The sequence below is a fragment of the Zygotorulaspora mrakii genome, chromosome 7 (assembly GCF_013402915.1).
Source record: "Zygotorulaspora mrakii chromosome 7, complete sequence".
Classification (NCBI taxonomy): domain Eukaryota; kingdom Fungi; phylum Ascomycota; class Saccharomycetes; order Saccharomycetales; family Saccharomycetaceae; genus Zygotorulaspora; species Zygotorulaspora mrakii.
The window spans coordinates 25,218-47,763 of NC_050725.1; the positions used below are offsets into that span (position 1 = coordinate 25,218).

The window sequence follows — 22,546 nt, forward strand, 5'->3', positions numbered from 1 at the left end:
CTTCTTCTTCATCCTTCACCTTGCTCCTTCACCTTATTATCGCCAAAATTAGCACTGGTTTGAAGATGAGTTCTAAATGAAAGTCATCATGTAATACTTTAATGTAAAAGTTGTGTATTTGCCACAAAAAAAACTCCTCATTAGTAAGATTTGGGAAGAAGTTAAGTCGCTACATTACTCATAGACGACTAATTACATTTTTCTCGTGATCGGCTCTGATTACATTTCACAACTTGATGATTGTGCTGGAGCATATTCAATATACTCGTCACAGCTAGATACAGAAGTCCTACGCATCAGGTATCTGCTATCGACCGTGCAGTGAATAAAATTTGCGTATCTTTTCATGTTGAAAACTCTTCAGTGTGTACTTTAAACTCAAAAGCGCAAGATGAAAGCACCAGATGTCCATAAAAATGCCAAAGACTTGTTTCGCATTTTTCAAAACTGTACCACTAATTGATTACTATGCGTTTTTTTGCGTTGTTCGTGCAAGCAATAGCTGGCTTCCGTGGTCAGAGGGAAGAAGTTTCCTTGGAAGCACAGTAATAATACGATACATTTTTTCACTGTGTTGCTCAACTCAATAAACTTTGCTCGTTTTTATAACATTTAGTTTTAGAGGCTGCCACTCTTTGGGCGCAGTCAATAAAAGGGGAATCAAAAAGTTTCCGCTACTTTTCTGTAGTGAAACTTAATTATGTTCGTGCCATGCGTGGCTGAAAATTATTGTAGTCTTACATCTAGACGCAATACTGTTTTGACTCCGTTTTCAGAACTTGGATGCCATGCAGGCCTTTGAAAAGATATTCAGTCCTAGAGGGTAGAGCTTTTACACCCTTAAAAAGCACAATCTCTAATTATCACGAGCAATAGCTTTAGAGATGTTGATGTAGAGATTTCTGTTTAAACGTGAACAAAAGGCAGATGAGATGAAGCTTTAACTAGCGCGACAAACGAATCAAGTCAGGTGAAGCCCTGACAGAACGTCAATTTCTTCTAGAGAGTTTTTGACTCATGCTCTATCTTTGGAGGTCTACAATTTAGGAATCTAACTATTGTAGGATCTACGGCATAGAATAAAAATTGACAGATGTAGTATAGATTCCATGAGATTGGAAAAATGGTGTGATGTGAGCAGGCATGATGGATTGATGACAGGTCAGATTCTTCATTTGTCGTTCTCTCTTATGGTTAAATAGGTGCAACAGTCAAGTATAAATAACGAAATTTTTTTAGATTTCTTATAGTTTTCATTTTACTCTGTGACACAGGGAATCAAGGAATCTATCTTGATAGCTGGATATCACAAAATTATCATCAACGTCAAATCACATCAGTATCACCAACAGCAGTATTCAGCCATCACAAACTTTTTTCCCCTACCACTTCTTCCAATACTCGTGCAACATGAAGCATTATCCCAGTAATGGGTTGTATTCTTTCGTTGAGCTCTAATTCAATTAACTGAATAATCTTTAGATATCTGTTCGGAGTTATCCTACTGTTTATTCCAGGTAATAGTCCTGTATCTACTTTCCTCTGTTTATAATAAACTAAAGCAATAAAAGCTTATAGTGATATATAACGTAATCTAATTAAATCCTTCTATCTTCGTTTCTGTTAAAAGTAATAGTAATAGCTAGTAATAATAGCTAATAGCCGCTGATCTGTTTTATAGTTCTCGCTTTACATTTATCATGCGCTACGATTATTACGATCAATACAGGTTTACTGGGTCATCAAGTACTATCGGGGAGTATGAATGCTAATACAACTCCCTTTAATACTACTGACTACTCTCGGTAGCCAAGTTGGTTTAAGGCGCAAGACTGTAATGTGTGTTGAAGAACAACGAAGTAATCTTGAGATCGGGCGTTCGACTCGCCCCCGAGAGATATTTTTTTTTAAAATCTTCGGGTATTTCATCAATTATAATGGGTTTAGTACTTTTGATGTCGATTTAGCAATGTGAACGGCTAGTGTATTGCAAACATCGTCAGAAACATAAATTGTTGCCTGTAATTCTTATTAAATTAAGCTCTATCTCATATTTATATCGTATGAATCATTACAACAGGTGTCATTAAAATTACATTGAAGTTCCACTTGGCCCTTTGGAATCTTATCCCCCCAAGAATTTGTAAATGTATTTCCTGCATAATCGTGTTCAGCAGTGTTTTCATTCGTCAGTTCGTATTCCTCCGGCGTCAAATCGTACAAACTATATTGGACTGACTCGATACATGCCCAGCTGTTATCTACATCTTTTTCCTCTTCATAGTACCCACGAATCATATACTCCTCAGTCTCAGAATAAGGTGAAGGCAGATTCTCCTCTCGAGTGGATTTTTCTGTCATATCTACATCAGCTGGAGTTGGTGCGGGTGTTATAAAAGGCAATTCTACCTTACTGTTGTTCAACTGAAAACAACCACCCTGCAGTGGCTGCCGCTTGGAATGTGCAAAGTTGTCGTTCTTTGTCCTTTTCGCACAGGGAACTGACAATGCATCCTTCTCAAAGTGATTGATGCTCCTCTTGATGGAAGAATTATCAACAGCTTGAGCGCTGAGCCGGCTGCCAAAATTTGTGTTATAATCACAGTACATCAATTTGTTAACAATAGATCACCACACAAGATCTGGGAGGGATAGCTTCATAGATCATCTCATAAGCAATTATCTGATAGTTATTTCTTGAAATTTCAGCAAAGACCGTCGTCAGCATTGGCGCTCACCTGAGGTCTACGTTTCCGGTGATATTCTGCTTTTTTTTCCTGTTAAAAAAAGAGTTTTTGAGACTGAGATAGTAATGCGATGGGGCAACAAGGACAAAACGAAAAGACAAAGTGCATACCAAGTTGGTTATTATTTTCTTATAGACGGCAAAAGGACTCCTTAAGTCATATTTGTTTATAACACTGTCCTTTTCGAATTAAATACATCCTGTGGAGAGCGAGATTATTCTTTCCTTCTCGTGTCTCGAGAACTTCAAACGTTTCAAAGCGAATTTACAGATAATAATATTATCAAGATGGAGAAACTTAATGCATTGGGTTCGAGCTTACCGCCAGAGCAGCCACCCACAGACCAAGCAATCGCTTCACTAAATGCAGATCTTTCTCAAGAGTTCAAAATAGCCGCCAATGCAGTAACGAAACTGTACAGGGTAGCCAACGAGAGAAATTCTTTGTTGAAGCATCATGGATATCTTAACTGTTTGGACGATATGCTAAACTTCCTACAACAAAGTTCAGATATTACCGCAGATGATATACATTTTTGGTGCTTGAAGCAAAAAAATGACATATTATCTCACAAGGCACACATCGGTTCAAACCCGAAACTTGATTTTAATTTTGATAACAGCACTGATAACTGCAGTTCAGAAATGAGTGTTCCAAAATTTACACTTTCCAGACCCCCATTAAGTGTGGAGCATCATTATAGTCATGGACATGGGAAATCCAAGAAGTTGAGATCATCTACGGTCAAGAAACAACAAACACAGATACTTCAGCAAAACCAACACGACACTTGGAAGCCCATCGGCAAGTATATGTCACAAAGAACGGGTCCTGAAGAATCGCAGACCGAGGAGCCCTTGATAGGTAGCCCAAGATCGTATGTCGATAGTTCAAGGGTATCATCAGCAACTAAAAAACAAAAAGCTTCGACTTCTCCACAGAACACGGTAAGAAGAATAAAGAAATGAATGCACGGTGCAACGTCGATGCTCGAGGATTTTGCCCTTTTCGCCTCTATGCTTCTCCCCTTCGCATTTCCATCTTCATCTCACACACCTGCAATACGTCGCTCGGCGTTAAATGCAAAATGTTTCGTCTTGGGGACCTTTTCTTCATTGAAATCCTCCTCCTTCTTCCATTTTTGCTTTGTTTTCTTTTTTGAATAAATGAGAATTTTCATGGACTATTTTTTCATATTAGGAAAAGTGTAAACATCCGAACGTAGAGAGAGTTTAGTGAGAAGATCCATGACGAAATAGGACTTGCGCCTTGAAAAGCACGTAGAGGCGGGCGAGGCAAAGCAAAGTGATCGAAGGTATAAACATTTCGCATCAGTGCATGGAAGGTAGAGAAAAAAATTCAATTCCTGGATGGGAAGAAAATGAAAACATTCAAGTAGGATTGGGATAATTGTACAACGCCCCTCAAACTCTGAACTTTGTTTTGAACTGTTGCTTTCTGGTTTCGCTATTTAATGAAGCACGAATTTGGAGAGGTAATTACAGTGTACTTCTTTCGAGATAACAAGATCCTTTGTTTACTTTTGGCTTTCGCTGTTATTGATTTGAAGCTGTAAGAATATCAATAGAAAGACATATTGATTCCTTGAAGGTATCATTCTCGTGCTGACTTTGAATCATATAGCAGAGACTTTCATCAATAGTCTTCAATTGGATAAACGATTTTAAAAAAAATATTGAAAGAAATACTTTTATAAATGAGTGCTTTTCTACGTGCAGTACTAAAAGTAACCACTCTGCTTTTCTTGGCAGGTAATACATTACTTTTGATTCTCATCATTTTATCTGGTGCAGTGAACAATTATCCAGTTAACCATTTTTACTGGGTTCAGGGTGATACGAGAGGTATTCCAAACGCTTCAGATTTAACCCGTTGGACATTTTGGGGTGCCTGCGAGAGGAGAGGTCAGGAAACGTTTTGTGGAAATAATTTATCACCAGCTTACCCAATTTCTCCTGTTGACAACTTCGGTACTACTACCAATGTTCCAGACTCCTTCATTTCCAATAGAGATTCATTTTATTACTTAACTAGGTTTTCTTTTTGTTTCTTTTGGATCGCATTAGCCTTCATTGGTATTTCCTTCTTACTTTATATCGGATCATGGTGTTCATACGGATTTGCTAAAGTTGTGTGGATGTTGACCGCTGTTGGTTGTTTATTCAACGTAACTGCTGTTGTTTTGCAAACTGCAGCCTCAGTAATGGCAAGAAATGCCTTCTCAGATTCCAATAGAGAAGCTTCCCTTGGAGCTGATTTGTACGGTATAGCCTGGGCCAGTGTCTCCTTATCTATAATGGAAACGGCGTTCACCGTATCGGAGTACTTCACCTGGTTTTTGAGCAAGTCAAGAGAGCAACACACACAAGTACCTGTTGTTTCACAAGAAACTGGTCCTTTTAAATCTATTTTTTCGTCAAAAAAAGAGCAATACCCCACTGATGACCCAACGCTAGCTGTAAATGACCAATACGCTTCTAATACTGTCAACACAATGACAAGCGTACCTCCTCATGAGAATACTCACAGTGGCATTAACTTTTTCACAATCAGAAAATCTCAAAAGACTAAAGCCGATGAGGAGTCTGTTTAATACCTGGTCAATTAACGGGGCAAGTGTTCTGTTCCCGTTCTTTTGGCTAGTTAATAATTTGTTACAATTTGATACCTAGCAAAGAAGCTGCCGAATTTTTTTTCTCGAGAATTTCACACTCTGACCTGAGAACGCTTCGGTACAGTTTGGCCACTAATGGAGATTCATCAAGTAAGTGTCTACGCATTGCTTCACTTTTTCAGTTCGTCCGCCATTAATGTTTAATTCATAATAATTTTTCCCAGAAAAGAAGTTTCAATTAATATCATTTTAGAATAAATAACCTTAAATATTCATGAATGTACACTTACTTCAATTAGTTAGATTCTACTACGAATAAGTTTCTTTAGGGGCCCACTGCAGTTGTGGCTCTTCAAAAAGTAATTCTGTTCCATTCCCTTGTTCAAGCCGGGTCCAGTTCGTACGCAACAGTTCACCGCAGAAACTTCATGAAACTATATGCCTTCCTCTACCTTTGACAAGTATATTTGGCAAAATTCTTCGATTGCTTCGTTATAGTGAATGCCGCCATACCGCAGAGTATTCAAGTAATCTATTGCGAGCTGTCTGCTCATATCGCTGCTCATATTCATGCAGGAGTCACCAGTATCAGCAACATCAGTGGCCAAAATCCTGCAGACTTTTGCCAAATGGAATTTCACAGTATTGTACCCAAGTAGTTCTTTTAATTCAGGGCTCTCTTCGTAAATCCTGTCCAACGATGCCGTGGCAAGAGGAAGAGTATTCTTGTCATGAGTACCCTCATCCGTCGGGAACTCGCTTGTTACAGGTTTCTCGGACACAACGGGTAGCGATGTCTCTTCCATATCCGGATCTTTATGCTTCTGCAAATCCTTATAGCAAGCCAAAGAGCAATACCTCACTTCACATTTTGGACATTTGTACTTAGCAACATTATCAAGACATATACCACACTTCTCATTTGCCATTACACTTTGAGAGCAAGCTGTCAGTTATTTAGAGCTATGCTTCTTTTACTCCATGTCACATCTCTTCTCATCGCATCACCTATACTTTTTTTTATGAGCCAGTCACAGTGAGAGGTGCTTCAAGCGAATGTTAGCCGCAAGCAAGAATATTATAAATATGTGATAATCAGGCATCTGAAAGAGCGTACGCCGAAATGCCAGATTAAGAATTGTGATGCCTGTTGCAAGATTGACTGGATTAACTCGGTTCTCTAGTTTTGTAGCGCACTTTCACAAACAATATAAACTCGTTGATATATCCCCTTTGCACTTTACAGAATCAACATCTCAAAAAAGTGTTTGTTATTGTGATACTGTTAATATCAGCCTGCCAGAGGGAAAGAGATTAGATCTAGGGATAGAATTGCCAAGAAAGGTTCCCGAATATAAAAGGCACGTATTGCTGGTATCGCCTCGAAATGATGATAACTCTCCACCAGAATGGAAAGCATCATGGCAGAGTAAGCTGGAGCTAAATCCTAGTTGGCCTTACTCTAGTATATTCACACTAAAAAATCATCTTAAGAAATCAATTACTGGCTCCGAGATACTGGTGAATGCTATATCCATGATACGGGGTGATATTCATCCACCTGAAAAGTATGACAAGCGTGTGCATTTTTATGTGTTGCCTGATATGAAGCTCTTTAAGATTACAAAAGATCAAATTTCAGAGTTTGCTCACTTCTTGAGTGGAGGTTCAAGCTTCAACGCAACAAGAAATAACATGCTACATTTCGAAGACTTTTTAAAAGGCGCAGATAATGCATCTATTCAGCAAATTTCCCGTGAAGTATCCTCTTCATTTGACAAGTCTCGGCTTGAATATGAGTATATCGTTGGTGACTGGGCTTTGATATGTGGTCATTACCAGCGAGATCCTAGATGTGGCATAGTTGGGGAGGACCTAATTAAAGAAATCCAATCGAGAAATATTTGCAAAGACAAGAATGTTGGTGTTATCTCCCACATAGGGGGTCATAAATACGCAGGAAACATAATATTCTATAATCATGCCGGATTTTCAGAGGTTTCCCAGAGAAGTAAAGTTGACGCCCTATGGTTTGGAAAAGTGCTCCCCACAAATTTGCCGTTATTGGTAGAAAACCTAAATAACTACAAAATTACCAAATCATTGTATCGTGGTGGGTTACAAATGGATTGAATCCTTAATCTGTAAAATGTTTAGTTTAGTTGTTATAAACATATTCACATATAGTTCATTCTAACGCTATTGATGCGTTTTTTAATGTTAGCAATTTCCACCCCTTGTTGATCCTTGCATAGGAATGTCTGCTCAGTAAACGATAAGCTCAGAAAGCTTTCGCAGAGATCACCATCGATTACGTTTCGCCGAGGTGTATAATACCCTCTGTATTTAGAATGATCTCTTCCAACAATGGAATATGCGCCCTCAGGTATTTTCTGTCGCTGCGTTCTTAACGTTCGAAAGCCTTGGCCATCGTCAATGTCAGCTGCCTCTTTCTTGGAATTCTGCATTTCTTGCTCAAAAAAGAATTTCTCATCGGCAGAGCTTATTATATCCTCAATTTTTTTTAACTGAATAATCTCAGATTTGGATAATAGCGGAACCAGACAACCAATAGTACCTTGCAATCCCAAATATATTATAGCTGGTCGATCGGATAGCTGTATCGACTCTAAGACCTGGATTTCAGTAGGAATGTCATTAATGAAAAAGTGATTCATCAGACTTAACTTATATGGGCATTCCATGATATTTGGAGCCTTGTTTTTTAGCGATGGCACGTCTTGTAACCTGTTTAGAGCATGAGGAAAATTCGTCTCGATTTTTTTCTCGTATTCCATCGCCAGTCTTAATGTCCAGATATTACTAAATTTATCTCCACCAATTATAGTACTTTCATCAAGGAACTTCAAAACGGTAACGTGTCTTTTGACAGTATCATCTGCCACCGCTTTGAAGAGATACTCTTCCCGGTCGAATAAAAAAAGGGTCACAGATTCTCTATTATCACCTACAGCAAGTCTTTCATTTTTCCAAGTTGCCAGAGCTGTAATATTGGTAATTGAAGGAGTTGTAGCAGAGATGGACTTTTTCAAAAGCTGCTTTTTCCCTAGTCCGAAAAGCACAAGGTTACCAAACAGTGGTACCAGAAGAGTATCAAGAAATGGGGTCATTGCATGAATGCAGTCTGATATTATTGTTTCATGAAGGAGCTTCAAGCGAAAGGAAGGCTCGACATTTCGTTCGCTCGCACTAGTGTGGAGAATATAGGTATATAACTTTCCGCCTGTTGAAGCAATCACGAGGTGATTAACATTTGTGGAAAATTTAGTGATACATGCAGTTGCAGTTCTAATATTTTCAAGCAGTTGGAAACTTTCCTTTGTAGTGTCTGCGCTGCAAACCTTTTCGCCTTTTGTAATGATAACGCGAGTTCGGTTCTCATTTATTGAATTCTGAACGTATATCATTAGCCCTTTGCTATCCGCAATTTTGATGATTTTCTTTGTTCTGTAAGCTGGCACTTTCAAAGTAGACCCTTCTTCTTCATCCTCAAGATCGCTTTCATCTTCTTCTTGGTCTTCCTCTTTATCGCCAGAGAGCGCTAATTCGTAGTCCTGAAACCAGTTTTGTCGAGTAACTATATCAGTGAGTTTACCTATGATTAATGCACCAGATGCATTTAACGCGCAATAACCATTCAATTTAACATTTGCCGCTGTGAAATTAGTCACCTTTGTCAATATCGGATTGTTCGTCCGGTTTATCACGGGCCTCACGTAAAGCAGTGATTCCAGGTTATAGCTCACCCAGGTTTTCGAGCTGTGAAGGACGAGACATGATTTTAATGTACCTGTATCCCATTCTTCTTTCATTCGTTCCTGTTTGTTTATTTCACCATCATCATTATCGTCTTCTTCTTCCTCTTCCTCTTCCTCTCCTAATCCTGCAACTAAATCGTCAAAGAAGATCGAGTCTAAGAGAGAGATAGAAACTGGATCGATACCGAGTAGTTTGGTTTTGATGTCAACTATCTCGCCGTCACGGCTGTTAACTTTTGAACTGCAGTACATACCATTCTGTAGACCAGCATGCAACTCTATATTCTGTTCATTGGAAATGAGTTTCACGTCGTTTACAGGTGCAGCAAAGGTCTGCAGCGCAAGCACTTCAAGAAATTCGTCTGCGTTGGAACTCTTCAAGGAGAAAATTTTTACAGTTGATTGTTCAGATCCAACTGCTAGCCAGTCGCTTCTCAACCCAGATAACATTGACATACTCGTGATGATTTCATCAACTTCAATCCTATTTTGTAATTCATGTAAGCTGTCTTCGGGCAATAGCCTATCCATCTCAAAATATACTATCTCACCGTTTGATAAACCAATGGCAAGCTGATATTGCGTACAGGCTGCTGAAACCACCTTTATACCAGCTGGAGGAAACCACTCCAATTTGCACGACGAAAGTTGATTCTCATCATTGAATATTATTTGCCGAACCTCATTTTCACAAACTTGAATTATTGATCGTTTTCCGATACTGTGGACAAGTACAGTGCTATCACCCTTTAACCGGAATGGATTGCCGGTCGTTGAGAGTTCTTCAATACTGCCGTCCTCTATTCTCAAAATCATGGTGGATTTCGGATAGCTTATAAAAAGAAGCTTGTGATATTTTTCCGCTGGCATACGGACAGTCCATATACTTTTTGCACCGCCAGGGAGCTGTGATGAGATGACATGATTGAAGTTGACACCATTTACATAAAAACTTGGATTATCACTTGAGCAGGTAGAAATTGTCAGTGGTGAACTACTAAGAGCCCCCCCAGAAAGTAATGGATTCAAGTTCTTCATCTTTTGAACTACTCTCAAATTCCTCAAAGTGTCAGATTGTTCTAAATTTAACTTTTTCGTTGGCTCAAGTGAAGTCACTACATTACCGGTCCTTTCCTCCTCTTCCCCAAGACTCTCAAATTGAAATAAGTAATTGTGGCAATACTCTGAGTTCGCAAAAAGATAACCATTTTTAAATATATGTAAGCTCTCAGCCAGAGGAATGGAATCAAAGTAGGATATCGAAATTTGCGGTCTATTACCATCAGATTTTTCTGGAAAAACTTTGAACTTGAACAGATCGCCGGTATTAGATTGTAAAAGAACGAAGAAATCTTTCTTCAGTGTTTGCAAAGCATGCGCAATAATTGAAACTTTTAATTTAAGTTGACTTTTTCTCTTAGGGATTTGAACTTTCAAATTGTAGAAACCGTTCATATCCTTGACTAGTATATAATCATCAAACCCGATCAAAACAAAAGGGTTTATATCATCTTCATCATAAGCTGATTCTTTTGTTGCAGAATTGAGGCTACTAATGCCATATTTAGACAATGACGGCAGTCCCATGATAAAATTTGCAGATGTCTCAATTTTGAAATCTGCTCTTTTTACGATATGATTAAGGCCCAGGTCCAATACATAAAAGACTAAGTGAACTTCATTATTATCCGCAGTGTCTATCTCGATAGATGCAAAGCAAGGATTCTCATACTGAACATCGCATGCAGCAGTATCTAAAGTTAACATATTAGGCCTGTTGGCTTCCAAAGGCGACTGAATAGCCAAAGTGCGGTCATCGTTGTTGGTATTGAGCACAAAGCACAGCTTGTTTTTTTCAATCGCAGACAGAAATAGGCATCTTCCATAAAGATCTACCTCTATTCGAGATATGGGGGAAAGTCTTCGTATACCAGATCTGCTCAATGGCTCATTCATAAGCGTCCTTAAGATGATCGAGTCATCGCCGTCATCGACTCTTACCCTGCGCTCAAATCGAACTATGCTTAAATTCCCTGAGTCTGACGTTATCGCCAGAAAAGAGTTCGCATGGTTCTCGGCATGAAAGGATCTCATGCATGTGATGGTAGCAAATATATCGATAGTTGCTAGCTTTTTCAGTGAACCCTCAGACACGTCATATAGCTCCAAGTGGGTCTCGGTAGCAATACATAGCTGCAAGTCTTTAACTCGTCTTGCAGGTCTGGCTTCCTTAACAGCTACACTGTTCACCTCATCGATAAAATGTCCGGTGCATGAATGAATGTAATTCGATTGGCGTTTCAGCGCCAAATGATATAAATATAATTCTGAATCTCTAACAAGCATGCCACAAGGTTTTTAGTCCAATAAACACAATTCACCCCAAGCCGGCTTCTTCTCGCCACTTCAATATCTTTCTTACTTACTTACTTACTTACTTACTGCCTTTGTATTGATATCAATGCCCTAATAACCTGATAATACGGGTCACGTGTTTCCAACGACGAACTACCCACTACTACTATCTATTTGAGCAGTGAACGACCAGTCTGAGTCCTTTATACTTCCGTGTGGCGTCGATTGTTGATGTTGACGACAGTTTTCCATTTTTGATTACATGATTTACCTGGTTTTGACTTTTTCAAGGCAGCAGTTTTTCGCTGTTCAACATAGCGGGGCGGGTGGGAGGCGAGGGAAGAAGGAGCTAAAAACTACTGACAATGAAGAAATATAAAAAACTTGCCACTTCAAGACTACAAAAAACACTATATTGACTACTATAGCATACCTAAGGTGCGGGTACCTCATATAGTTTCTCAATTTGGTGTTTTGGTGTTTAGCTTTTCATCTGAGTTTGTTAAGCCTTGAATCTTTTGTTCCACGGTGTTATATATATACAACGAGTGGAGAAGCGCAACAGTTGAAAGATTTGCCCATTGAGAAACAATAAAGACAGAAAAGATTTGAATTTAAGTGATGGAGCTTTACGTAAGATTTAACGAAGATGTGGAAAGAGATTTCGCTTTTCAGGTCGAGGCTGAAGATACAATCGAGACAAAGATTAATCGCGCCTTCCGCGAAGGGGAAGAAGGGCTTGCTGATTTGATTGTATTGAGGCCATCGATCTTTTACGAGAAGCAGCCTATTGGATACTTCAAGTCGATGCATCCGGGTTATTTCACGGAGGGAGGATGCTTAATATTTGACTATGACTCTGATTTGAAGCAGTTCAAGCAGAGGTTGGACTATGAAAAACCATTGATAGACCAGTTATGGCCGGGACAGCTTGTCTTACCTCAATGGAAAAAATGTAGAAAGAACATTGCGATTTATACCTTAATCATGTTATTGTGGTTATATACAGATTTACCGGATGTTGTATCCCCAACACCCGGTAACTGCTTCACGAACCAACTTTCACGTTTGGCCATCCCGTTATTTGACCGTTTCGACTTGCCACATATTGCTGATAAACTAAGGGAGGAGACAAGTATTAATTTTTCAAGTGTTCTTGCCCAATGGGCATTCTTTGGGTTACATATACTAAAGATTGGTCTGATTACGTTGTTTGTTGTTACTGGTATGGCTAATCCAATTTCTTTCAACCCAATCAAGTTGTGGAAAATCAGAAACGTTGAGTTGACAGATCCAAGTTTGAAAAAGAAATTACGTGCTTTGGGTTGGATCGGCTCAAGAAGAGCAACGTATGACGATTATCAGCAGAATTTTTACTCTTACATCATGAAAAAGTTTGGTTCGCCAACAAAGGCCTATAAAGCCGGTATGCTGAGAGTAGCAGCTGCACCAGGTCTTCGTTTGCGCGAAGGTGAAGGCTTTCAAACTCCACTTCAAGAGAGATTCAGCGGCTCAACCGTCAAGAAGATGGAAGAAGAAGGTAAATTCATTTTGAGTGAGGAATACTTTGTTCAGCTAGAAAAGGACTTGAAAGAGAATCTTGATAAATGTAAAGGCGACATTGGTGAAATGAACAATGAAATCAGAAGATTCAGAAGATGCGGTCTTTACGAACCAGGTGAAACCTTGCAAAAGCTTGTTAAATTGCGGAAAGAGGCAGCCGCCAAGGAGAAAGAGCAAGAGCAAGAGACTTCTAAAGAAACCAAGAAGGAGAAATAGAATGCATTTTGTTTGCACAATTTTCGTTGTGAATTTCTGTTAAATATCTCTATGCCGTACGTTATATAAGTAAATATGCTATTACTAGCAATTTTAATCTTGTCTTGAGTTTATGGAAACATGCTACTACCCATATTTGTAAAAATTCTGTCACCAGCATACTATTGGGGTCGGAAATTACCATGCACTAGCGTTCACTTACGAGAAGCCGTTTCCAGCAGTGCTCAACTAAAGCTTTTGGCTCAATGAACAACCTTTCAAAAATTGAGCCACATCGTGAGCCGCCATCGAAATATCAGAGATTTGATCCTAGGTTGGTCGGTACTTATTTGCCAATAGAAAAGTACGTAGATAGCTGGCCTTCAAACTACTTGTTAAAACTTCTGTTGTTGCTGTCAAAATATCTTATCTGCAAGTCAATTCGGTGCGTTCATACTTGTTCGGTTAAGCATGGATTATAGAAACACGATACCCAGTTATGGCGTAAATAAGTCTTTGGTCTACTATATCATAAAATGAAGCAAAAACTAAGTGAAGGGAAGTTGAATATCACGGAACCTTGTCAGTGTTTTACCCGACAATGGCATCAGTCATAAAAGGGGAGAACAAGTGAGTATCTGCTCGCGTCAGCTCATAATTCCGGATGAGATGACACCATTTTTCCAGCCCCATAAAATCTATAGTACAACTGTTATTTCATGTTCCATGCCATAGACTCCTTCGTAGTCAGACTCCTGAATTGTAAATGTCTCGCGATAGATTATCATCCGATATCTTTCCAGTATCGATTGATATTCTGTTAGGGTTTCATCTGACTTCGTTTATTTTGTTTTACAGACCAATTGTCTCTTTCTGATTCTTATAAGTCATCTCTTTAATATATCTTACAATCTCGATTTATATTTCAACACCAATTGTCTCTTTCTGATTCTTATAAGTCATCTCTTTAATATATCTTACAATCTCGATTTATATTTCAACAATTGTCTTGTTTCTGATTTTTATAATTATTTAGAAAGAATGTTTTCTTCGGCGTTGTCGATAGTAACTTGGTTTGACATTGATGATAATGCTATGATATTCAATTATAGAGATATATAATTCCTTGGTTTTCTATATCATGAATTGAGATAAGACTAATTGGACTTGGATTAATATCTGGAAAATACGTCAGTATTTATACCCAGCATTTCGCACCTATTGAACCATAAGAGAGGACGACGAGTGAAGAATTTTCATCGTCATCACACCATTTCTAGTCCCATAGAATTCACAGTACAACTGTTATTTCATGTTCCATGCCATAGACTCCTTCGTAGTCAGACTCCTGAGTTGTAAACGTCTCGTGATAGATTATCATCCGATATCTTTCCATTATCGATTGACATTCTGTTAGGGCTTCATCTGACTTCGTTTATTTTGTTTTACAGACCAATTGTCTCTTTCTGATTCTTATAAGTCATCTCTTTAATATATCTTACAATCTCGATTTATATTTCAACAATAATTCATCTCTTTCATATATCTTACAATATCGATCTATATTTCAACACAACAGTACTCCAAGAATTACGTACTCTCTCAATGTTTTGCAGTGTAAACTATTCAATATTGCCACATAAAGCTCGTCAACTTTTCCCACTAGAACAAGTAAATCAATGTTTCGTTGGCGTAATGGTAACGCGTCTCCCTCCTAAGGAGAAGATTGCGGGTTCGAGTCCCGTACGAAACGTATTTTTTTTTCAGATCATCTACAAGAAGCACTTGATCTCGACGGTATGTATCCTTCAGGTTGTATAAAACATATAAATTATGGCCTTAACATGACCTACTTAAACCGCACTTCTACTAAAGTGCAATGGCTTTCTTGGCATGTTTATCCAATAATCAAGTTGGCTTCTACCAGCGATGTCTAAATGCAATCGGAGCAGAATTCCAAGAGAATACATAAATAACGTAGGGTATAGACAGAACACCGTGCAATACCTGAACTGCACACTAGGACAAAGGAATTTGCTTTTTATATGCTTTTATCGCCCGTCATAGTATTCAGCATTCCTAGAAATCACATATCTTGTGACGTGCGTGTGTTCTTGATTGCGTTCACATAGACGCCGGCGTGAATTCTAGAGGGAAGATTTAATACTATTTGGAAAGAAGGTTTTCTTCGAAGTTATCGATAGTAACTTGGTTAGACATTGATGATTATATTATGATATTCAATTATAGAGATATAAAAGTCCATCATTCTCTACATGAATTGAGATAAAACTAATTGAACTTGGATTAACATCTGGGAAATACGTCAGTATTTATACCTAACATTTTGCACCTATTGAACCATAAGAGAGGACGACGAGTGAAGAATTTTCATAGTCATCACACCCATTTCTAGTCCCATAGAATCCATAGTACAACTGTTATTTCGTGTTCATTCCATATACTCCTTCGTAGTCAGATTCCTGAATTGTAAACGTCTCGCGATAGATTATCATCCGATATCTTTCCGGTATCGATTGATATTCTGTTAGGGCTTCATCTGCCTTCGTTCATTTTGTTGTACAGACCAATTGTCTTGTTTCTGATTTTTATAATTCATCTCTTTCATATATCTTACAACATCGATCTATATTTCAACAAATACCTTCTTCGGATGGAGCTGGCGGTGCTTGCTGGCTCCTATCTTAGCAGAACAACATCGGTATAGATCACAAAGGAAGGAAATATAACTACATGCAGATTACTCGCACCGGGTTCATTCGAAAAACACCGCCTGTGACAAGGTAGCCGACAACTCTTGTGAAACATTCATTGTTGTTTAAATGGCATTCTATGTTTTGTATAGTGTCCTCTTAAGGTGCTATCTACTATCGCCACTACTGTTATGCGCTTCGCTGACTGAAACTCTTGTAAGTGTCACCTCACGGCCTGTCAACATTGTGAGAGTTCAGCGGCTACAAAGCAAACTTGTTTTGATCTCAAGCTCCTATGGGTACCCTACTGACAAGGTTAATTTTTGCGTCTAATCCTCTTCGTTACTTTTAGAGCCCTTTGTAGCACATCCAAATTATCGTCGATCGACTTTGGGCGATATTAATTTTCGTTTTCCTATAAGCTGTTACTATGCTGTTATTATGCTATTATTATGCTATTATTATGATACTAAGTATACATAAGTGTGATTATCAGTACTTTGCTTTACTTGTGCTCATGCTTATGAATAAAATGCGAGTAGTCTTCATTTGCGATTCTCTCTCTTCGCTCAAGTATACTAGTAGATCTTTCAGGGTTATTCCATTCTCTTGTGTATGCTTTAATTGGTGTATCAATATGTCTGGTATCATCTGCCGCGGTGGAATCTGTCAGAAATGTTTCTGTCTCGATCATGGGCGGTCTGGGACGATTGAATGTATCGCGTGATGCATATTCCTTCAGGTGATATGATGGGAGAGTGTCTGTAGAATCTGTGTTGAAAAGTTCCCTTGAGCAAGCACTCTCTTTTGGATTGAACACTGAGTAGCTAGGTTTCTCGTTTCGGTCGAAAGTAGTATTGATAGCTGACACCATTTTAAGTGGTTCGCTCTTAACTCCAAAATCCTCTGAGGCTTTCTCTTCAAGCCCATCAGTATCATAATTGTCGGAAGCCGTACTGCTTATACGGCTGTTCTTATTTTGATCTTGGTGGTCGAGTAGGGCGATTGATGAGTCTTTAAATGCATTTGTTATCGAAACTGGAGCTGCTTTTCTTTCCAGGTCTTCCGTAGGAAAGAAAGATGTCGTGCTTGTCATTTGAATACCGTTTGCATAGGGTCCGTTGCCTTTGCGCTTAATTTTCCTTTGCTTTTCAACAATAGCATCCACTCTCTGGCGAATTGTTACACAAACGAACTCCCTCAAACCATTGTATTTGTGTTCATTGATTAGTTTATAATAAACAAATATTGAAAAAAGCATTGCAAAAGCTAGTTTGGTAATGAAAATTAACCAAACGATGAACGAGAATAACATAAATGAAAGAACAACTGCTTCTTCGTGATTGGTTTTTGCTATTATCTTTATCTTCATTATTAGCCCATTGAATGTTTCTAAATTGCCCAGATCAGTGCTTGAATTCACCGTAACTAATACTGACCATAAGGTCAAACCATTAATCACTTGCCTAGGTGTATCTGTGAACAGTAACTTGAAACAGTCCTTCAGTTCAAAAAACGTGAAAAATGCAATTCTTTGATAAAATCCTTTTGGTGTAATTCTATCGAGCACACAAAATATCGAGTAATTCGACAGTGAATACATTGTCTTGGCAAAATTGTTGATATAGACTAGAGAAATGTTTCTCGAACGATATATTCGTATGCCTAGAAAACTGTCCCATAATGCAAGTATGATATAGGCCAGTATGCAACCGCTGAAGAGCCATTTAGATATATGGAAAGGCAGGTAAGGTTTGATGATATTATTGGACCATGAATTAAATGCTAGTAGCTTGATACAGGTATAGATATCAGCAACAAGGAGTGCAAATTTCAATATTGTCAATCCCCAAGTCAAAAAAATATAGTTAAAAAGTGTGCCAAATCTATAATTTCGAAATAAGGCAACATCCAACTCATCGAAAGTCTTCGCGTTGATCGAGTAGTTCCAATCACTACTAAATAAAAACATCACACTGGTCCGCGTCCATATACATATGGATAAATTTGCCCTCCGAGTACGCCTTTCTCTCAACCTCTTTTGAATGGATCTCAGAAACTCCAAGAAAATATCTATAATTTTATAAAGCACCGTTACAATAAATCAAACATCATCGCTATCTGAAACACAGATCTGAGTTCCATTTCTACCTAATCCTGTATCTTTTCGAGTTTCAGAAACAATCTAGAACGCGAATACGCCAAATTTTTCAATACCCGTTACAGAAAAGTATGCGTCAAAAAAGTAATAATAGAAATATGGCGATAAATGCAATCTAAGAACGTTCGCTTATAGAAAGTTACTATGTTAACTAACTTCTTGTAGAGCTGATGACCATGTTTCTTATCTCATACATGTAATTGTTGTGCTTATGCGCTTTGTCTCGCTCCTTTAACGTAATCTTCTCAGGATCTTTGTCCCCGATTATGAACCAACCACTGACCTTTCTGTTCCACCTGTTTTCTTCATGACAGAATTTCTCCAAGAGTTTTGAATTTAGCTGAAACGTAGAATTGATGCTGTTTGGTTCTGCATCTCTGTTACTGGTGAGGCCTACGGAATGATATCGCGTGGTGCCTTGGGAGTTTGATCTTTCTTGTGAGGACGGCAGCAGCTGGCTCTGTGACCTGATAAATGGGGAAACGTGTTGCCTTGATTTCAGTGTACCATTCGGTGAAGCTTGGCCTGCTGGTAAAACATCAGCTATGCCAGCAAATGGATCTTCCTCTCCTTCGCTGCCGTGCACGCTAACCCAACGCAAGTTATCTTCATCAAACATCATTTTACCGACAATTTTACTGTTTGTGAAGCTTTTCTTCGGTTGAAGATTTGATTTCTCAGTCTTGAACTTTGACTCGTTCGTATAATCGCCAGCTGAGGCGACGTCAATAGGTTGTGATTTTGTCTTGATGAGCAGCGGCTTTTTGTCAATGGATTCAAGTTTTCTAAAGCGGTCTAAAATTTGTTCATTCCCCTCCCACTTCATGGTCTTTGGATTATAATACATTTTGCCATTTTTTATAGGAGTATTGTGATCTATTTCTTGCTTGATAATTCTGATTCGAGAAGCTGCTGAGTTTGTCTTCGTGAGTTTGCGACGTACGTTGTTTTTGCTGCGCTCTTTGAAAGAGTCCAATTGGTGACGATTATTCCAATCCTTATGTCTTTTGTGCAATTTTGGTGTTAGAAGAGCATCATCACGTATAATGTCGTACTGTGACGGCGAAAGCTTAAGCGGTGACGCTTCAAAGGTTTTACTTAAAAACTGAGGTTTGATTAAGCTTTCGTCAAATATGAATCCATCTTCATTCTCTTCTTCACCGATTTCCATGAAGTGATTCAGGTAGTCATGTGTGGGGTAAATATTACCACGCTTAAAAGTTATATCATCTTCGTTTCCCTCCTCTTCTTCTTCATCCTCCTCGTCGTCCTCAGCCTCCTCTTCTTCTTCCTCTATAATAGGATTATAATTCGATAAGGTTGGCATTGATTTCTTAAATCTGACTGCCCCGTTAGATTTGACTCTAAGATCGCCAGTAGAAATACTACTGGGCACGGAGTTTCCGTTGGATGACCTAACTGCTCCATTGCTATTGTTGTGTCTGGAGTGCGTACTCAAGTTCATCATAGATCTCGGCTGTCTAAGAGCCTGAGGTCGTCTTAACCTGCTGCTATCAAGATTTAATTTTCGCTCAAAGTCTGCAGCTAAATCAGACACCTTTAAGTTCGCATTGCGTACTGTTGAACCCTTCCGATCTGCAGAGCGCTCGTTTTGCACTTTGAAATAGCTTTGAAATGCATCATCAAAGTCACCCTTTCGACTCCGAAACTCTTGAAAGTCATCCAAAAAATCTTCTTCATCCTCTTCCCCTTCTTCATCTGTCTTACTGTTTAGTCTATAAATACCCTTGTTATCGGAAAAGATGGTCCCATCAGAACTTGTTGTAGAAGAAGGTGTAGGTATTATACTATTGCGATGTCGCCTAACTGGGGAAGTTCGGTCAATCGCTGATCTTTTTGGAGCGAAACCTTTTGTAAAAGTAGTATCCATATCTTCAAATGACGTTTCCGGCAGTTCTTCATAGTTGACACGCCGTGTAGACATTCTGAACAATTAAAGCATACAATTCGGTCCCGTCTCAGCTTTAATGATTTCCTTTTTTTCAGAAAGCAAACAAAGGATACAAAGATCTTCTAGCGAAACTCGTCTTGTCGTGAAGTATTCCTTTCTTTGTTTACATGTACTTCCTTGTTAATGGATTTTCAAGATATTTGAAAAAATCGATGATATTGATATATTCAAAATAAAAAAGAGGTCAGCAGAATTGGAAGCTCAACAGGAGAAAGTATGCCAGGGTTGAACACTAATAACATTGCCGAAGGTAGCGATAAGGCACTTTATGGGCTGGACCCCTCTTTCCTGAAAGAAAACCCTCAACTGGTTAATTCTTACGAGAATATACATTGGGACAGTATCAATTCACTTAACGCTCTAGTGGGAGCAATTGAGCAGGTGGTTATAAAGTACAAGAATCCAAATGACCGTATTAAGCTTGCGATTGAAAAGATGTACCGCGAACTGTTACAAAAATACCCACTTTTTTTTGGTTATTGGAAAAGATTCACGGCAGTTGAATACCAATTATTCGGACTACAAAAATCTATAGATACTTTAAAAAAGTCTGTGGAAGCATTTCCATCATCATTAGAACTGTGGTGCGATTACTTAAATGTTCTTTGTACAAATAATGCAGTCGAAACTACACTGATCAGGGGAAATTTTCAGGTAGCAAAAGAATTGATTGGGTATCAGTTCTTGTCTCACCCATTTTGGGACAAGTACATTGAGTTTGAAACCAAGAATGAGCAATCGTCCAATTTAAAGTCGATTTACGAGGAATTGGTAAGGATACCTCTGCACCAATATGCGAAATATGGCGTTGCATACAGAGAATTCTTACGTGGAATAGCCTCCCAAAGTGAGATTCTCGATCTGGATGCCACAATAAGAAGCACTCAAAAGGCAGTCACTGCAATCTGGCCTTATGAGTCAAAAATAAAGCAAAATTTTTTTACACTGTCCCCCGTATCGAATGGAGAACTCACAAATTGGGACAGCTACCTCGAATTTATACAGTTAAATCGTCAACAGTACAACTTTTCCGGGGAAATGATAAGGGCTGTTTTCGAAAGGTGCCTTGTACCCTGTTTGTACTACGAAGCTTTTTGGATTAGATTTGTAAAATGGTTTCAAAGGGAAGATTCCTCAGTGATCCAACATGTCATTGAAATCTTTCAAAAAGGCATTTCGGTATTACCCATCACATCAAGAACCTTTCGTCTTCAATTTTTACAGTATCTGAAGAAAAATCTCAGAAATGATAAGAGCTATATGTTCAGCATATATTCACAGACTATTGCGTCTTACATGAAAATCTGGCCTGACCAAAGTTCTTTGATGGCTGAATATTTGTCTTTAATGAAAAGAACCGAATTCGGCTCAACCATAGAACAGCAAGATAAGGAAGTTTTGAGTAAGCAAACCGCATATTCTAACTTTTTGGAACTCGCTGTCAGAAATTACTTGCAGAGACGTGTTGACAGAAGCATTCCACTGCAAGATGTGATCAATGATAGCAATATAGCAGTTGTCATTGTAGAACTAATAAAGTCAGCATGGCTTGTCCTTAAAAATATCATGCAAACTAGAAAATACTTTAATTTTTATGGTAAAAGTCCGTTACTAAGAACTTCGGTTTCATTTTGGCTGACTTATTATAAATTTGAAAAATCTCAGCAGAACTTCACGAAGCTGAACAAGTTTATAAATGATCTCGGCACAAATATATTTCTGCCGACAACTATCGTGAACGATATATTAATTGATTACCAATCTTTTTATCTGGCCAACTCCAACATTGCGGACTATCAAGAACATTTTGCAATAGTGGAGAACTCTCAAGAGATTCAGATTGCAGATCCTATCCTATTTTCCCAGTTCAAAATCAACGATCCCGCATGGGTACCGAACCTTTATAAGAACTCTCTAGACTGGTACAAATCGAGAGAGTTCAAAGAAAATGGGCATCCCGGTATAATTGATGAGAAACCCCTAATAACAAATGCTATTTTAGAAGAGAGCTCAAAATCTTTCGATAATGTCTTGCCACCATTGCCTACTTTCAGAAACCTCGAAAAAATTAACCAGGCAGTGAAATATGACGACAAATTCGAGAAGGAACATATCGGATCAAATACTTGAATGATTCGAGGTTTCCCAAGTTTCTTTGCTACTTGTGTATTTTTTGTATACTCTCGAACTTTGTGTTTTTTATATTTTGTTGTAAATTATAGTTTTTTAAGTCAGGTGCATGGTTGAAGATGCCGTGAAAGAAAACAAATAGTAAATAGAAGGATATAACAGGAACGAAAAAAATTCAATTAAGCGATGTGTATCAGTTAGCTCACTAATTAAAGGAAAAAGATAATTCTAAATACAGTAAACAAGATAAACAGTGGTGATGGATCTTTGAAACCAGAGATTGGAGAAAAATTGT

At 38.4% G+C, this 22,546-nt stretch overlaps 10 protein-coding genes and 2 non-coding genes across 12 annotated transcripts; 7 read left to right on the top strand and 5 right to left on the bottom strand.

Annotated features, from left to right (window-relative positions):
• Positions 1–1,799: 1,799 nt before the first annotated feature.
• Positions 1,800–1,898, top strand: HG535_0Gtrna6Y. The gene is made up of 2 exons: positions 1,800–1,839; positions 1,862–1,898. It is a non-coding gene; the product is annotated as a tRNA-Tyr (tRNA).
• A 145-nt stretch (positions 1,899–2,043) lies between these two features.
• On the bottom strand, positions 2,044–2,610 carry HG535_0G00200 (uncharacterized protein; the record flags this gene model as incomplete). Its single annotated transcript, XM_037289965.1, has 1 exon — positions 2,044–2,610. The coding sequence occupies one exon, from the start codon at positions 2,608–2,610 to the stop codon at positions 2,044–2,046; it is 567 nt and encodes a 188-aa protein (XP_037145860.1).
• Positions 2,611–3,034: 424 nt separating this feature from the next.
• Positions 3,035–3,715, top strand: HG535_0G00210 (uncharacterized protein; the record flags this gene model as incomplete). Its single annotated transcript, XM_037289966.1, has 1 exon — positions 3,035–3,715. The coding sequence occupies one exon, from the start codon at positions 3,035–3,037 to the stop codon at positions 3,713–3,715; it is 681 nt and encodes a 226-aa protein (XP_037145861.1).
• A 749-nt stretch (positions 3,716–4,464) lies between these two features.
• Positions 4,465–5,361, top strand: SUR7 (Sur7p; the record flags this gene model as incomplete). Its single annotated transcript, XM_037289967.1, has 1 exon — positions 4,465–5,361. One exon carries the CDS (start codon positions 4,465–4,467, stop codon positions 5,359–5,361), a length of 897 nt encoding a protein of 298 aa, XP_037145862.1.
• A 455-nt stretch (positions 5,362–5,816) lies between these two features.
• HIT1 (Hit1p) lies at positions 5,817–6,311 on the bottom strand (the record flags this gene model as incomplete). Its single annotated transcript, XM_037289968.1, has 1 exon — positions 5,817–6,311. One exon carries the CDS (start codon positions 6,309–6,311, stop codon positions 5,817–5,819), a length of 495 nt encoding a protein of 164 aa, XP_037145863.1.
• Positions 6,312–6,525: 214 nt separating this feature from the next.
• On the top strand, positions 6,526–7,515 carry AIM32 (Aim32p; the record flags this gene model as incomplete). Its single annotated transcript, XM_037289969.1, has 1 exon — positions 6,526–7,515. The coding sequence occupies one exon, from the start codon at positions 6,526–6,528 to the stop codon at positions 7,513–7,515; it is 990 nt and encodes a 329-aa protein (XP_037145864.1).
• A 44-nt stretch (positions 7,516–7,559) lies between these two features.
• On the bottom strand, positions 7,560–11,507 carry RSE1 (U2 snRNP complex subunit RSE1; the record flags this gene model as incomplete). Its single annotated transcript, XM_037289970.1, has 1 exon — positions 7,560–11,507. The coding sequence occupies one exon, from the start codon at positions 11,505–11,507 to the stop codon at positions 7,560–7,562; it is 3,948 nt and encodes a 1,315-aa protein (XP_037145865.1).
• Positions 11,508–12,137: 630 nt separating this feature from the next.
• On the top strand, positions 12,138–13,295 carry GSF2 (Gsf2p; the record flags this gene model as incomplete). Its single annotated transcript, XM_037289971.1, has 1 exon — positions 12,138–13,295. One exon carries the CDS (start codon positions 12,138–12,140, stop codon positions 13,293–13,295), a length of 1,158 nt encoding a protein of 385 aa, XP_037145866.1.
• Positions 13,296–14,955: 1,660 nt separating this feature from the next.
• HG535_0Gtrna9R lies at positions 14,956–15,027 on the top strand. The gene has a single exon. It is a non-coding gene; the product is annotated as a tRNA-Arg (tRNA).
• Positions 15,028–16,493: 1,466 nt separating this feature from the next.
• HG535_0G00270 (uncharacterized protein) lies at positions 16,494–17,960 on the bottom strand (the record flags this gene model as incomplete). Its single annotated transcript, XM_037289972.1, has 1 exon — positions 16,494–17,960. The coding sequence occupies one exon, from the start codon at positions 17,958–17,960 to the stop codon at positions 16,494–16,496; it is 1,467 nt and encodes a 488-aa protein (XP_037145867.1).
• A 340-nt stretch (positions 17,961–18,300) lies between these two features.
• BFA1 (Bfa1p) lies at positions 18,301–20,094 on the bottom strand (the record flags this gene model as incomplete). The annotated part of the gene is made up of 1 exon (XM_037289973.1): positions 18,301–20,094. One exon carries the CDS (start codon positions 20,092–20,094, stop codon positions 18,301–18,303), a length of 1,794 nt encoding a protein of 597 aa, XP_037145868.1.
• Positions 20,095–20,337: 243 nt separating this feature from the next.
• On the top strand, positions 20,338–22,251 carry PRP39 (Prp39p; the record flags this gene model as incomplete). The annotated part of the gene is made up of 1 exon (XM_037289974.1): positions 20,338–22,251. The coding sequence occupies one exon, from the start codon at positions 20,338–20,340 to the stop codon at positions 22,249–22,251; it is 1,914 nt and encodes a 637-aa protein (XP_037145869.1).
• Positions 22,252–22,546: the final 295 nt, after the last annotated feature.